The sequence below is a fragment of the Dipodomys spectabilis genome, unplaced genomic scaffold (assembly GCF_019054845.1).
Source record: "Dipodomys spectabilis isolate Male_0828 unplaced genomic scaffold, ASM1905484v1 ptg000373l, whole genome shotgun sequence".
NCBI lineage: Eukaryota > Metazoa > Chordata > Mammalia > Rodentia > Heteromyidae > Dipodomys > Dipodomys spectabilis.
Genome location: NW_024871050.1, coordinates 2,326,823 through 2,341,942, shown reverse-complemented (window position 1 = coordinate 2,341,942; position 15,120 = coordinate 2,326,823). Strand labels below are relative to the sequence as shown.

Here is a 15,120-nt window from a genome sequence, read left to right as displayed (position 1 = left end):
GCCGTGGGTTCGATTCCTCAGCACCACATAAGCAGAAAAGGCTGGAAGTGGCGCTTTGCTCAAATGGTAGGGCGCTAGCCTTGAGCTGAAGAGCTGAGGGACAGTGCTCAGGCCCAGAGTTCTGGCCCCATGACTGACAAAAAAATAAATAAATAAAAATAAAATAGAGAACAAAAGCATGCAATCTCACTAATAAGAGACTAAAAAACAAGCCAGGCACTGTGGCTCAAACCTGTAATACTAACACTTGGGAAGCAGCAATCAGAGGAATGTGATTTCAGGCCAACCAGGGCAAAAACATTCACAACATTCCATCTCAATCACTGGCTAGGCACAGTAGCAGGCACCTATCGCCTCAGTGTTTTGAGGAAGTACAAATAGGAGGATGGAAATCCAGGCCAACGCATGCATAAAATAAGAACTAGCAGAGTGACTCAAGTGGTCATATGCATGCCTAGAAAGTGTATGTCCCTGATTTCCAATCCTATTATCAGCAACAAAAAACAAACTCTGAAAATCACTTTTCAAAATCATCCAGTAAAGCTTTATTTGACTACTACTCCAACTACTATTACTACTACAATTACTCTTTTAAAGATACGATAAAACATGTACTTGCATACATCATTGATAAAAGTGTGAACAGTTTCAACCATTTCAAATAAGATTTCATAATAGCTAAGGAAGTTTAATATTATTACTACTGGAAATGGAAATTCTAATTCTAGGAATCACAGGATTTTCCATAACTACATATCAACACAGATGTACACTGTAATTTAAAAAAATCTGGAAATAGGGGCTGGGAAGGTGGCTCAGTGGTAGAGCACTTGCCTTGCATGTCTGAAGCCCTGGGTTCGATTCCTCAGCACCACATAAGCAAAAAGAAAAAGAGCCAGAAGTGGCGTTGTGACTCAAGTGGTAGAGCCCTAGCCTTGAGCTGAAGAGCTGAGGGACAGCGCCCAGGCCCAGAGTTCAGGCCACATGACTGGACCAAAATAAAAAATCTGGAAATAGTCTCAATGTCCAAAAACATGGGAACAAACGAGGACAATACCTAGTTAATGTGAAATACACATAGCTATTAAGAGTAACAACTATAGCCAGGCAACAGTAGCTCATGCCTGTAATTCTAGTGACTTAGGAGGCTGAGATATGTGAATCACAGTCCAAAACCAGCAAAAGCATGAGACTCATCTCCAATTAACCATCTAAAAACTAGAAGTATGGCTAGTAAAGATCTTCTCCCAATCCGTGGGCTTTCTATTGATCTTGCTAGCTATGTCATTTGCCCTGCAGAAGCTCTGCAACTTTATACAATCCCATTTGTCCAACCTTTCTTTGATTTGTTGTGTTTCCAGGTCTCTATTCAGAAAATTTCGGCCTGAGCCAAGGAGACCTAGGGTTTCTCCTATTCCATCCTGTAATGTTTTCAGAGTGTCTGCTTTGAGTTCAAGGTCTTTGATCCATTTGGAGTTGATTCTGGTGCAGGGTGATATATAAGGATCTAGCTTAAGTTTTCTACATGTAGTTAACCAATTTTGCCAGCACCATTTACTGAAGAGGTTGTCTTTCTTCCATTCTATTGTTTTAGCTCCCTTATCGAAGATTAGATGGCTATAGGTCTGTGGGTTCATTTCTGGGTTTTCAATTCTATTCCATTGGTCCTGAGGTCTGTTCTTATGCCAATACCAAGCTGTTTTGATTACTATGGCTTTATAGTAGAGTTTGAAGTTTGGTATTGATATTCCTCCAGCAGTGTTCTTTCCATTCAGGAGCGTTTTTGCTATTCGGGGTCTTTTGTTGTTCCATATGAATTTTTGGATTGCCTCTTCTATTTCCTTGAAGAATGAGGGTGGAATTTTGATAGGTATTGCGTTGAATTTGTAGATAGCCTTGGGAAGTATTGCCATTTTCACGATGTTAATCTTTCCAATCCAGGAGCATGGGAGGTTTTGCCATTTTTTAAGTTCTGTGTTGATTTCCTTTTTCAAGATTTTAAAGTTTTCATCATAGAGGTCCTTCACTTCTTTAGTTAAGTTAATTCCTAGGTATTTTATTTTTTGTGGGGCTATTACAAATGGAGTTGCTTTCCTAATTTCAGCCACACTTTTCTCATTGTTGGCATACAGAAAAGCCATTGATTTTTGGGGGTTAATTTTATAACCTGCTACTTTGCTAGCCATACAACGGACAAGGGTCTCATATCTAAAATATACTTGGAACTCAAAAAATTAAACCCCCCAACAACAAATCCTCAAAGAAACAACTGCCCAATAAATAAGTGGGCGAAAGACTTAAAGAGAAACTTCTCTGAAGAAGAAAGAAGGATGGCCAATAGACACATGAAGAAATGTTCAACATCCCTAGCCATAAAAGAAATGCAAATCAAAACAACATTGAGATATCACCTCACTCCAGTGAGAACGGCAAAAATCAAGAACTCTAACAACAACAGATGCTGGAGGGGATGTGGACAGAAAGGAACCTTAATTCATTGTTGGTGGGAATGTAAACTTGTTCAACCACTTTGGAAAGCAGTATGGAGGTTCCTCAAAAGACTCCACATAGAGCTCCCCTATGACCCAGCAATCCCACTTTTGGGCATTTACCCTAATGTTTACAAACAAGACCACACTAAAGCTACCAGCACAACTATGTTTATTGCAGCATTATTTACCATAGCTAAGATATGGAACCAACCCAGATGCCCCTCAGTAGATGAATGGATCAAGAAAATGTGGTATATATACACAATGGAATTCTATGCCTCCATCAGAAAGAATGACATTGCCCCATTTGTTAGGAAATGGAAAAACTTGGAAAAAATTATATTAAGTGAAGTAAGCCAGGCCCAAAGAAACGTAGGTCCCATGGTTTCCCTTATTTGTAATATCTAGTATATGTATGAGTCAAGCGGAAAAGGTCAGATAATGTGATGTCAGGAAAATGAACCCTTAGATGTGTATTTTAATGTTTTTTTCTTTCATGCATGTGTTTCTAACACATTTATAAGATTATCTCTTTGTTGCTTTGTATGTCCCTCCCCCACAGTATAACCCTTGCTTTCACTATATTTGATGTCAGTATAACTTGTGGAGGAGATGGGGAAAAACCAGTTGTTTAAGGATACAGGTGGACCTGTTGCAACAATGAGAAGTACAAGTTGTCATGTCCAAAACGAACTTTACAATGTTGGTGGGGGGGGGGGGGCTGGGGGGAGGGAGGAAGGAGAAGGATTGGGATTAGGGGGGGAGGGGGGAGGCTGGGAAGGGATGTGAAGGATAAACAAAGGAGGAGGCTGCAATGCTTGGTAAGAAATGTACACATTATCCTGCCCATGTAACTGTAACTCCTCTGTACAGTATGTTCACAAATAAAATTAAATTAAATTAAAAACAAAACAAAACAAAAAAAAAAAAAAAAAAAAAAAAAAAAAATAAAAACTAGAAGTAGAGCTGTAGCTCAAAGTGCAGAGTGCTAGCCTTAGGCAAAAAAAATCTCAGGTACATGCCTACGCCCTGAGGTGAAGCTCCACAACCGATCCCCCAAAAAAGGTATTAAAAAATGTATAGGGCTGGGAAATTGGCTCAGTAGTAGAGTGCTTGCCTTGCATGCCTGAGGCCCTGGGTTCGATTCCTCAGCACCACATAAGCAAAAAGAAAAAAGCCGGAAGTGGCGCTGTGGCTCAAGTGGTAGAGCGCTAGCCTTGAGCTGAAGAGCTGAGGGACAGCACCCAGGCCCAGAGTTCAGGCCCCACAACCGGACCCAAAAAAAAATGTATAATAATCTTGAAAATACTATGTTACATTAAACCAAAAAAGATAAAAACATGTATTATTACTAATAAAACTGCACAAAATTAGAAGTACTAGAAAAAAATTCAAAATTAGCAATCATTGCACATGAGTATAGAGTTTGCATATTATTTTTCTCTTTCCTACTTATGTCATTTTCCTTTTTCTTATTTGGAGATAAGATCTTGCAATTTGTCCCAACTTCTGAACTCAAGAGATCCTCTCACCTCAGCTGCTTGACCAGCTAGCACTAAGTAGCCACCAGCTTTTATGCCCAACTTACACTGTATTTCTACTTTTTTCAAAGGGATAAGTAGTCATTTCTTTAATTACACAAGTAAATATATGCCTACTTTTTCAAAAATACAGAAATATTATGCAACCTTTCCCAGAGTTAACTTACATTATATTTGTGGTAAGTTTATGTAATTTTTTTTGGGGGGTCGGTCATGGGACTTAAATTCTGGGCCTGGGCACTGTCCCTCAGCCCTCCAGCTCAAGACGAGCACTCTACCACTTGAGCCACAGTGCCATTTCCAGTTTTCTGGTGGTTAATTGGAGATAAGAGTCTCATGGACATGCCTGCATAGGCTGGCTCTGCACTGTGATCCTCAGATCTCAGCCTCCTGAGTAGCTAGGATAATAGACATGAGCCACCAGCGCTTGGCTACAATTTTTTCAAAGGAGGAAAAAATCATCACCACCAAACTTTCTACATATTATAAGGCCATGAACAAAGTTCCTATATATTTCATTTCTTTAGACTCAACATTTAAACTTTTCTTATTTTGGTTAAACATTTAGCAGTTACAGGGTAAGTTTAGTTGTTTTTAGAGTTATTTTTCTTGAGAGTAATGCAAAATTCAGTATTCATTTTGTTTGCTAAATTAAATTTGGCTCAATATTTTTGTTTGAAAAACAAAATATATTGTATAAATGTCCCTAAATTACAATGCTTTACTTAAATATTTTCCCTTTTTATTAGCATAGCATTAGTTGGTTATACTCTTATTTTTGTATCAAAAGATTACAGCAAACCAAAACACAAGTAACAACCTGAAAATAATGCAGCTTATGAAGATCTTTAAGGCTAAAACATACACAAACTCACTTCTCATCTTCCATCTAACTGGATCTAGAAGTGAATAATAGCAAGCTTGGTTTTTTTGTTTAAGGAAAAATAATGTACCTATTTCCTAATAAAAGTTGATGGCCTTAAGTAGGTAGAAACTACATAGAGAAACCCTGAACATCTATTTTATCAATTGACTGCATGATGTCCAGTGATCACATTTTTACTTTATCATATAGGACAATTAGGTATGACTTAGCTGTCAAATATTTTTTAGACTCCATTAATCTAGATCTATGTTCAAGGAGTTTTTTGTTTTTTGTTTTTGTTTTTTGCTGGTCCTGGGGCTCAAACTCTAGGTTTGGGCACTGTTCTTGAGCTCCATTTTGCTCAAGGTTAGCGCTCTACCACTTGAGCCATAGCTCTACTTCTGTATTTTTCTGTGATTAATCAGAGGTAAGAGTCTCATGGACTGCCCAGGCTGGCTTTGAACCACACTCCTCAGATCTCAGCCTCCTGAGTAGCTACTGACAGTTTTGAAGACTACATAATGCAACCCCTTTTTGCAAAAGAACAATGTTAGGATGAGTCTGGTGATCTCTCATGACTATAGGCTATGCGTTCTTAACTGGAATACAGTACTATAATGTAGTGATATATCCTCCGAGTATAATGTCTTTCATTAATGGTATTAAATTTTGATAACCTGGTCAAGATGCTGTCCAAATTCTCTGATTTATAATTATTAATTTCCCCATGTAATTATATTGGAGATAGCTTAAAACCACACAAATATCATAGTTTCTCATTGAAACTGCCCTCCAATTTAGGATCCATTGATAATTTTTGCCTGTGTTTGTATGGTGATTGCAGAATTCTGACTTGTTGACTATACCACACTTACATTTACCATTTAGCCCTTGACATTCTACTCATGAATTCATATTCTTCCTTCTTCTTACAATTAATTACCATTCCATTATTTTTTTGCCATTTAACAAAGCTGTTTATGGACATAATATATCCTCATCAATGTCATCCTTACATTCTCCCTCATCCTTCTCCACACATGCCTTCTCTCGCTCTTCTTAATTTTGTAGGATATACATTGGCTATAATCTCTTTGTTCTCTTCATTCTTCTAACTCTTTGCCCTTGACCTCATCCCCACTCCTTCTGGCATTTCATGTTGCTGAACTTTGATTTTGCCTTTCTAAGGAATTAAACTATTTTGAGTTCTACTTGATCAAACTGACCCAGAATTAGTCAGTATAAGTAAGTTCCTTCAGCTGGCTTCTGCATCCTGATGATGAGTCTTCCCATTCTTAATAATTTCATTTTATTTTTTGTGTATGTAGAATCGTGGCTAGTGACATGATAACAAAATCAAAAACTGCATACTGAAAGCTATATTTAGAGAACTGTTAACTGGATTCAAAATCCTATCTGCCCAACTACATTATTTTCTGGTATATCCTTTGTTTGTTTCCTTTTGTAAAGATAAGCAAGTAGATACGCTTTCTTATTTCCTTTCTGTCTTATGCAAAAGTACTCGAGGTCATTTCATAAAGATCTTGTTTGGGGGGATTTGTTTTGTTTTGGGTTTTTTTGGTCGGTTGTGGGTCTTAAACTCTGGGCCTGGGTGCTGTCCCTGTGCTCTTCAGCTGAAAGCAAGTGCTCTACCACTTAAGCCACAGCGCCACTTTTGGTTTTCTGGTAGTTTATTGAAGATAAGAGTCACTGACTTTCCTGCCCCAGCTGGCTTTCAACCATGATCCTCAGATCTCAGCCTCCTGAGTAGCTAGGATTACGGGTGTGAGCCACCGGCATCTGGCTTCTTGCTTATTTTTTTGTAGCAATGTAGTCAATACTTCTATTTATGGGGCTGGGAATGTGGCTTAGTGGTAGTCTAGCAAGCATAAAGCCCTGGCTTCAATTTCTCAGTACCACATAAACAGAAAACACCAGAAGTGGTGCTATGGTTCAAGTGACAGAGTGCTAGCCTGAACAAAAGAAGCTTAGGGACAGTGCCCAGCCTCTAAGTTCAAGCCCAAGGAATGGAAAAAAGAAAAATCTTCTATATATGTATAATAGCACATTTAAACTAATTGCCTATTCTTGGACATATAGTTTCCAATATTACGTGGTTACAAGTGATAATACAATGATTAACTCCATATGTATATTTTCATACTATTGAAGATGTATCTTCCAGATAAATTCTTACAAATGTGGATGTAAGGGGAAGACTAAAGTACATATGCACTTTTCTATTTCAGTTGTTGTTCTTGGTTGTGGGGCTTGAACTCTGGGCCTGGGTGCTATCCCTAAGCTCTTCAGCTCAAGGTGAGCACTCTACCACTTTGAACCACAGCACCACTTCCAGTTTTCCGATGGTTAATTGGAGAAAGAGTCTCACAGACTTTCCTACTCGTGTTGGCTTTGAATCGTGATCCTCAGATCTCAGCCTCCTGAGTAGCTAGGATTACAGGTGTGAGCCACAGGCACCTGGCTTTTTCTGTTTTTTAAGATAGGGTTTATGTTGCTGAGGCTGGCAACATACTCAGCCTCCTGAATATGCAGGACTATAGGCACTTGCAACCAAGCCCAGACACGTATTTCCTTTTTCTTTTTCTTTTTTTGCCAGTCCTAGGGCTTGAATTCAGGGCCTGGGTACTGTCCTTGAGCTTCTTTTGCTCAAGGCTAGCACTCGACCACTTGAGCCACAGTGCCACTTCCAGCTTTTTCTGTTTATGTGGTACTGAGGAATTGAACCTGGGACTTCATGCATGCTAGGCAAGCACTCTACATTCCCAGCCAGAGTATTATATTTTGATTCAAATGTATCTTGTACTATGCTGATTATCTTGCCAGTCCTGGTATATTTCTTGGATTTTGAGTGTTAGCTAATCATAACTGTACAATGCTAGAACTCTCCCTCTCATACCTTTCAGCCTTACTTATTTGTTTTGTATTTTCAAAATCTCTGGAGAAAGGAATTACAAAGAAAAGTTACTTACTGAGTGGTGTTGTGTCAGGAGGTGGGAAATTCTCAGTAAAGTTGACATTACATAAATCTGTGCTACAGCAGCAAAAACGGTACGTTCCATTCTGAATTGAGGGAGGGGTGGTAGTTACTACACATTCTTCATAGTGACATTCTTGGGGATCTCCAATGTGAGACCAACATCCTATAAACAGTATTAGTATAAACAAGTTAGAACAATATGATAAAGAAAAATAAAAAACAAATTGTAGTAGATATGAAAAAACAAGTGTACCTAAGTTATAATCCTCTAAACCAATTTTTAAAAATGGCAAGGGATACAACAGATACATCATGAGAAAAAAGGTACCAACAAAGGTTTAACTTGAGTTCAAACCCCATGACTACAAAAAAAAAAAGAAAGAAAAAGGAAAGAAATTTAAAAAACAAACAAACAGAAGGGCTTAACTGTACCATTGTACTAAGAATTATTAAAGCAATTAACCATTTCAAATTTAATTAAATTGTTCTTGATTTTAAATATAAAATGTACAATCATAACAAGGACTGAGAAGACACAATTCATACAATGATGAACTGAATGTAAAAAGATGGTATTTTTGGAAAGCCCCATGAATTTTTTTTTTTGGGGGGTCCTGTAGTGGGCCTGAACTCTGGGCCTGGGCACTGTCCCTCAGCTCTTCAGCTCAAGGCTAGCGCTCTACCACCTGAGCCACAGCGCCACTTCCAGCTTTTTTCTTTTTGCTTATGTGGTGCTGAGGAATCAAACCCAGGGCATCAAGCATGCAAGGCAAGCGCTCTACCACTGAGCCACCTTCCCAGTCCCCCATGAATTTTTTTATGCAGAGCTTTAACATTCTCTTATTTTATAATCTAATAGTTCTATATCAACCAATCTAGTTCAAGGAAATAAACAGATACAATGAAAGATAGATGTTCAAAGTTATTCACGAAAGCACTATACACTATAGTCCAAGACTGAAAAAGCATAATGTCCATAATATATAAGTAAAATGTGATAAAGGTATACAGGGAAACACTGCAGACATTATATTTTCAGACTAGATAAATTATGGTAATTCTATAATTTCATACCTTTTTTCATATCTTTTTTTCTTCATTAGAATTTGAAAAAAGGATATGAAACTGTACAGAATGAAGTTTGAAAATACATGCATATGTAAACATAAAGGTATAGAAATAATACATTAAGGGATAAACTATGACAGCAAAAAAAAAATCTTTATTATAATTAAGAGTTTTCCTTCAATACTGGGTTTGAATTCAGAGTCTCAAACTTGCTAGCACATTTCTAGACTTTTATTTTTGAAATACGGTCTTATTTCCTACCCAGTACAAGCCTGAATCACTAAGCTAGGATGACAGGCATGCACAATCACACCTGGCTATCAGTTAAGGAGACTTGTAAACTGTTCTGCCCAGGTTGACTCCCCTAAGTATTTACATGCATGACCACTAGGCCTGGATTGTAAAAATATTTTTAAGAGTATGGAATAAGCTTTTGCTTTTCTTTATAGTTTTCTGTATTTGTCAAGCTTCATTTCAGTGTATATTAACATAATAAGAAAAATGTTTTAAAGCTAAAAAATAAGTTTTCCTTTACAAATTTGAGACTTACAGGTGCATAAATACACATGTGTATAATTATGTACATGTATATTTTAAAAATTTACCATTTGTCTGTAATGGGTTTTTATCTACATGAAACACAAAAACATTTACAAAAATAGTATTACTTGCCTTGCTTTACAAGATTGATGTCTCCTTTGGATTTCTCCCACAGGCCATAGCAAGTGCTACCTTTTGAGCACAATATTGTTCCATTTTCATGAGAGATTCGACTCTCACCTATTCCAAGGTCTTGTTGGTAAGGGTCTTTGAATGCACATAGCCGTTCTTGATTCTGGGAAGCTAAAATAAAGAAAGAATATTTTATAAAACCATCTTACTTGCATGATAATATAAATTTTTCTAATTAATCCTTCAAATTCAAATTACTGAGTAATTTATAACTTTCCATTTATTCAACAACTTTCTTCTACTCATTAGTTTGTAACATCTAAGCAGAAGCAAATTTTAAAACATCTCCTAAAGCACTCCCTTTTTACTCAAAATTCTCACCACTCCTCACCTTATGAAACATGTTTGTGTTCAAAGAAGAAGTATCACCGAAGAAAATATCCAAACTAGATACCATTAAAGTATTACAGGAAGGATTAGGGGAAACACTAGGCACAGGTTGAAACCTCTTAAGTGAAGACCCAGAGTCAATCAGGATAAATAGGATTGTATCAAACTAAAGAGTTTCTGTGTGGCTAAGGACATAGCTAGAAGGATAAATAGAAATTCCACAGAATGGGAGAAGATTTTTATCAGCTATTCATCAGACAAGGGCCTCACATCTAAAATATACGAGCTCAAAAATGTAAACACCCCAAAAATAAACCCTCAAAGAAACAAAAATGCAATTAACAAATGGGTAGACTTAAAGAGCGACTTCTCAGAAGAATGGCCCTCATAGACACATAAAGAAATGGTCAATATCTCTGGCCATTAAAAAAAAAAAAAAAAGCAAATCAAACAACATTGAGATTCTACCTCACCACAGTTTGAATGCCATTATTAAGAAAAGTAACAATAACAGAATCTGACAGGGATGTGGCCAAAAGGGAATGCTGCAAGCATTATGCTCGCCTTTGGTCCTCAGCTCCACCCAGACCTGAGCTCCTACCTATCCTGGAGTTCCCACCCTACAGCTGGCCCCTCTCTCTCCCCACCCAGACCCACCTGAGCTCCCATCTACCTCACTTCCTAACCCCCAGACCCTGTTGCTACCTGAAGGTCGCCATGTGGTCTCTCTTGGTGGAAATATGGCTCTTCTAATAAACCTTTTAATAGTCTTTCTCCTGTGCCTGCCTGCCTCCAAGTGGTCCCCTGGGATGGATGTGATGGATCCTTTCAAATGCTACTACCCTGCTGATGGGAACATAAACTTGTTCAACCACTCTGGAAAACAGTAAGGAGGTTCCTCAAAAGACTAAACATAGAGCTTCCATATGACCCAGCAATCCCACTCCCGGGCATTTATCCAATTGACCACAAACCAAGCCACACTAAAGTCACAAGCACAACCATGTTCACTGCAGCATTGTTTACCATAGCTAGGATATGGAATCAACCCAGATGACCCTCAGTGGACAAATGGATCAAGAAAATGGGGTGTATATACACAATGGAATTCTATGTTTCCATCAGAAAAAAAAATGACATTGTTCCATTTGTAAGGAAATGGAAAGACTTGGAAAAACTTATACTACGTAAAGTAAGCCAGACTCAAATAAACATAGGTTGCAATAGTTTCCCTAATCTGTGGTAACTAGAATGTGCCTATAGATCTACAAGTAATCCAGTAAACCCAGTGGAGAGTAAAAGCCAAAAAAATTACACTTGGGCTGGGCAGCAGTGCTTATGTCTGTAATCCTAGCTACTTAGGAGGCTGAGATCTGAGGATCACAGCTGGAAGCCAAATCAGGCAGAAGACATGGAAAAAATTATATTAAGCCAAGTAAGCCAGACCCAAAAATACCATGTGCCTATATATCTATAAGTGAACACACTATTGATCAATGGGCTGGGAAGGTGGCTCAGTGGTAGAGCGCTTGCCTTGCATGCTCAAGGCCCTGGGTTCGATTCCTCAGCACCACATAAGCAAAAAGAAAAAAGCCAGAAGTGGCGCTGTGGCTCAAGTGGTAGAGCACTAGCCTTGAGCTGAAGAGCTGAGGGACAGTGCCCAGGCCCAGAGTTCAGGCCCCACGACCGGACCAAAAAAAAAAAATACTATTGATCAAAATGAACTCCAAGAAATGTAAACAAGAGGCTTTTTTCCTTTGTTGCTGTTTTGGTTTCCCATACCTTTTGTCTTGTTAGTTTATCTGTCTTTGGGATGGTAAAGGGGGGACACAGAAAGAGTAGGACAAAGGATAATGCAGCAGTGATACTCACTAGACACTAATTTGAAAATGAACTGTATAACTTGTGGGTAGGGAGAGGAGGGGAAACTAGGAAAGAGTAAGGAGAAGGGGTGACACTGTACTCATGACCTGACTTATGTAACTGTAACCTTTTCTATGTACATCACCTTTACAGTAACAATAATATATACATGCATTAAAAAAGAAAATATCTAAGCTATCAACATTTACTTTTTATCTTTAAGTACTTGTACAAAGAGGTTTTAATTCAGTATGTCAATTTATGAGTACAATGCACCTTGGTCAATGTTGAGATGGAGTCTATCATTCTCCCCCATTTCTCCTGGTGCTCAAGTTACCTGATTCCATTTTCATATTTATACCTTGAAAATTATTTTTTTTTGGGGGGGGGGTCTGGTCGTGGGGCCTGAACTCTGGGCCTGGGCGCTGTCCCTCAGCTCTTCAGCTCAAGGCTAGCGCTCTACCACTTGAGCCACAGCGCCACTTCCAGCTTTTTTCTTTTGCTTATGTGGTCCTGAGGAATCGAACCCAGGGCCTCAGGCATGCAAAGCAAGCACTCTACCACTGAGTCACCTTCCCAGCCCTATACCTTGAAAATTATGACTATATTTGCCTACCCTTCCTCTCCCCATTCATCTGAACTTTCTCCACTTGACCTCCCCAATTCCTAATAACATTTGGATTTCCTGGTATTCATTTTTTTTGTTGAACTGTAAGTTAGTTGTTCAAACAAGTCATCTTTTTTTTTTCTTTTTTTCTTTTTTTTTTTTTTTTGTCAGTTATAGGGCTTGAAGTTGGGCCTGAGCACCGTCCCTCAGCTCTTCCACTCAAGGCCACTTGAACCAAATGCCATTTCAGGTTTTCTGGTGGTTTATTGGAGATAAAGAGTTTCTCGGCTTTCCCTGCCCAGGCTGGCTTTTAACTGTGATCCTCAGATCTCAGCCTCCTGAGTAGGTAGGATTATAGGCACCCGGCCAAACAAGTCATTCTTTCAAACAACTAACTTACAGGAATCTTCCCCTGTATACACCACACTTTCATCATATGTGTGTACATATGCACATGGTACTGTCATGCTATCAACTATTATTTATTTGTTTATTGTCAGTTGTGGGGTTTGAACTCAGAGCCTGGGCACTGTCCCTGAGTTCTTTTGCTCACTCTACCACTTTAAGCCACACGGCCACTTCTGGTTTTCTGATGGTTAACTGGAGATAAGAGTCTCATGGACTTTCCTGCGTAGGCTGACCACAGTCCTCAGATCTTAACTTCCTGAATAGCTAAGACTATAAGTGTGAGCTTATAAGCTGTAACTAACTTTTAAACACTAACCAACCTAAAAGTCAAACAATTTTGGAAAATTCTACAGTATTCATTTTTATATTTTACAGTCAGTTATATATTAGACATGATAAACTAAGGATATAGAGAACTAAAAATTAGTTCATGGTCTCTTTTTGGAATAGGGTGTGTGTGTGTGTGTGTGTGTGTGGGTGTGTGTGTGTGAAAAATTAGTTCATGGTTTATTTTTGGAATAGGGTGTGTGTGTGTGTGTGTGTGTGTATTCCAAAACTAGATTTTTGGTAATGATTACACAACTTTCTACATTTACCAAAAAGTATGAGGGAATAGAATTACATGATAAAATACTGGGTAAAGAAGTTACTCTAGCCAGGCGCTGGTGGCTCATGCCTGTAATCCTAGCTACTCAGGAGGCTGAGATCTGAGGATCATGGTTCAAAGCCAGCCCGGGCAAGAAAGTCTGTGAAACTATTATCTCCAATAAACCATCGGAAAACCAGAAGTGGTGCTGTGGCTCAAGTGAGAAGAGCGCTAGCCTTGAGCTGAAGAGCTGAGGGACAGTGCTCAGGCCCAGAGTTCAAGCCCCATGCCTGATAGAAAAGAAATTACTCTAAATGGCCATAATTAAGAATACAAACAGTAACAGATGCTGACATAGCTGTGGACAACAAGAAACCCTAGTACACTATTGGTGGAAATGTCAACTTACTCAACCACTCTAGAAAGCAGTATGGAGGTTCTTCAAAATACGAAACAGATAACTACCCTATGATCTAGCAGTTTTCTATTCTTAGGCATTTAATCAAAAGATTATAAATTAGGATATAATAAAGTCATCAGCACAACCATGTTCATTGAAACACTATTCATGGGCTGGGAAGGTGGCTCAGAGGTAGAACGCTTGCCTTGCATGCCTGAGGCTCTGGGTTCGATTCCTCAGCACCACATAAGCAAAAGAACAAAGCCGGAAGTGGTGCTGTGGCTCAAGTGGTAGACTGCTAGCCTTGAGCTGAAGAACTGAGGGACAGTGCTCAGGCCCAGAGTTCAGATCCCATGTCCAGACCCAAAAAACAAAACAAATGAAACACTATTCACCATAGACAAAGTATGGAATGATCCCAGATGCCCTTCAGTTAACAAATGGATCAAGAACATGTGGTAAATATACATAATGGAATTTTACTCATCCATAAGAAAGAATGATATTGTGTCATCTGCAAAGAAATGGAGGGAAATTAGGTTGAGTGAAGTCAGGCCAAAAGTGACAAAGAATGCATGTTTTCTCTCATATGTGGAAGCAGAATTAAATTTATAAATGTGTAAGTGAACACTTCATTGTGGCATGCAAATGTACACAAATGTATTGGTCATGATATGGAATACTTAGGGGAGAATTTAAATGGTGTAATTCTTTAGAAAGGCTAATTTACAGTCCAACAAAACACCAAGAACCAAGTAATTAAAAGGTAGGGGGTAAGGCCAAGAGGAGGAGGGTAGATAAATGAAGTGAGTAAGGGGGTGGGGAAATGCAGTCATAAAATTCGATGTAAATCCTACAAAATTAAGCAAAGAAGTAGGGTTGGGAAGGATGAGGGAGAAGGATGAATGAGGTGACATTGATTATGATGCATTGTATTCATAAACTGCTTTAATTGTAAAACTCCTTTGTCCATTTATTTAGAAATTATAAAAATATAATCAAAATTAAAAAATTAAGCAAATTTTTAAATTAAGTTTAACTGAATGCTAGTGGCTCACATCTATAATTCTAGTTACTAGTGAGACAGAGATCAGAAGAATTGAAGTTTGAATCCAATTTGGGCAAAAACTTTCAAGAGATCTCATCTCAACAGAAAAACCTGGGTGTGGTGACACATGCTTGTCATCCCAGCTCCAATAGGCAGTATAAATTGGAGACTCACACTGCCCA

At 38.5% G+C, this 15,120-nt stretch overlaps 1 protein-coding gene across 2 annotated transcripts in view; it reads right to left on the bottom strand.

Annotated features, from left to right (window-relative positions):
• The window catches only part of Bmpr2 (bone morphogenetic protein receptor type 2), a 152,186-nt gene that overhangs the window by 72,764 nt on the left and 64,302 nt on the right, over positions 1 to 15,120 (bottom strand). For both annotated transcript variants that reach the window (XM_042666941.1, XM_042666940.1), the window contains exons 3-4: positions 9,637 to 9,807; positions 7,889 to 8,059 (exon numbers count right to left, since the gene is read on the bottom strand). In XM_042666941.1, the coding sequence (XP_042522875.1) occupies positions 7,889 to 8,059; positions 9,637 to 9,807 (342 nt within the window). The remainder of the gene's footprint in view (positions 1 to 7,888; positions 8,060 to 9,636; positions 9,808 to 15,120) is intronic.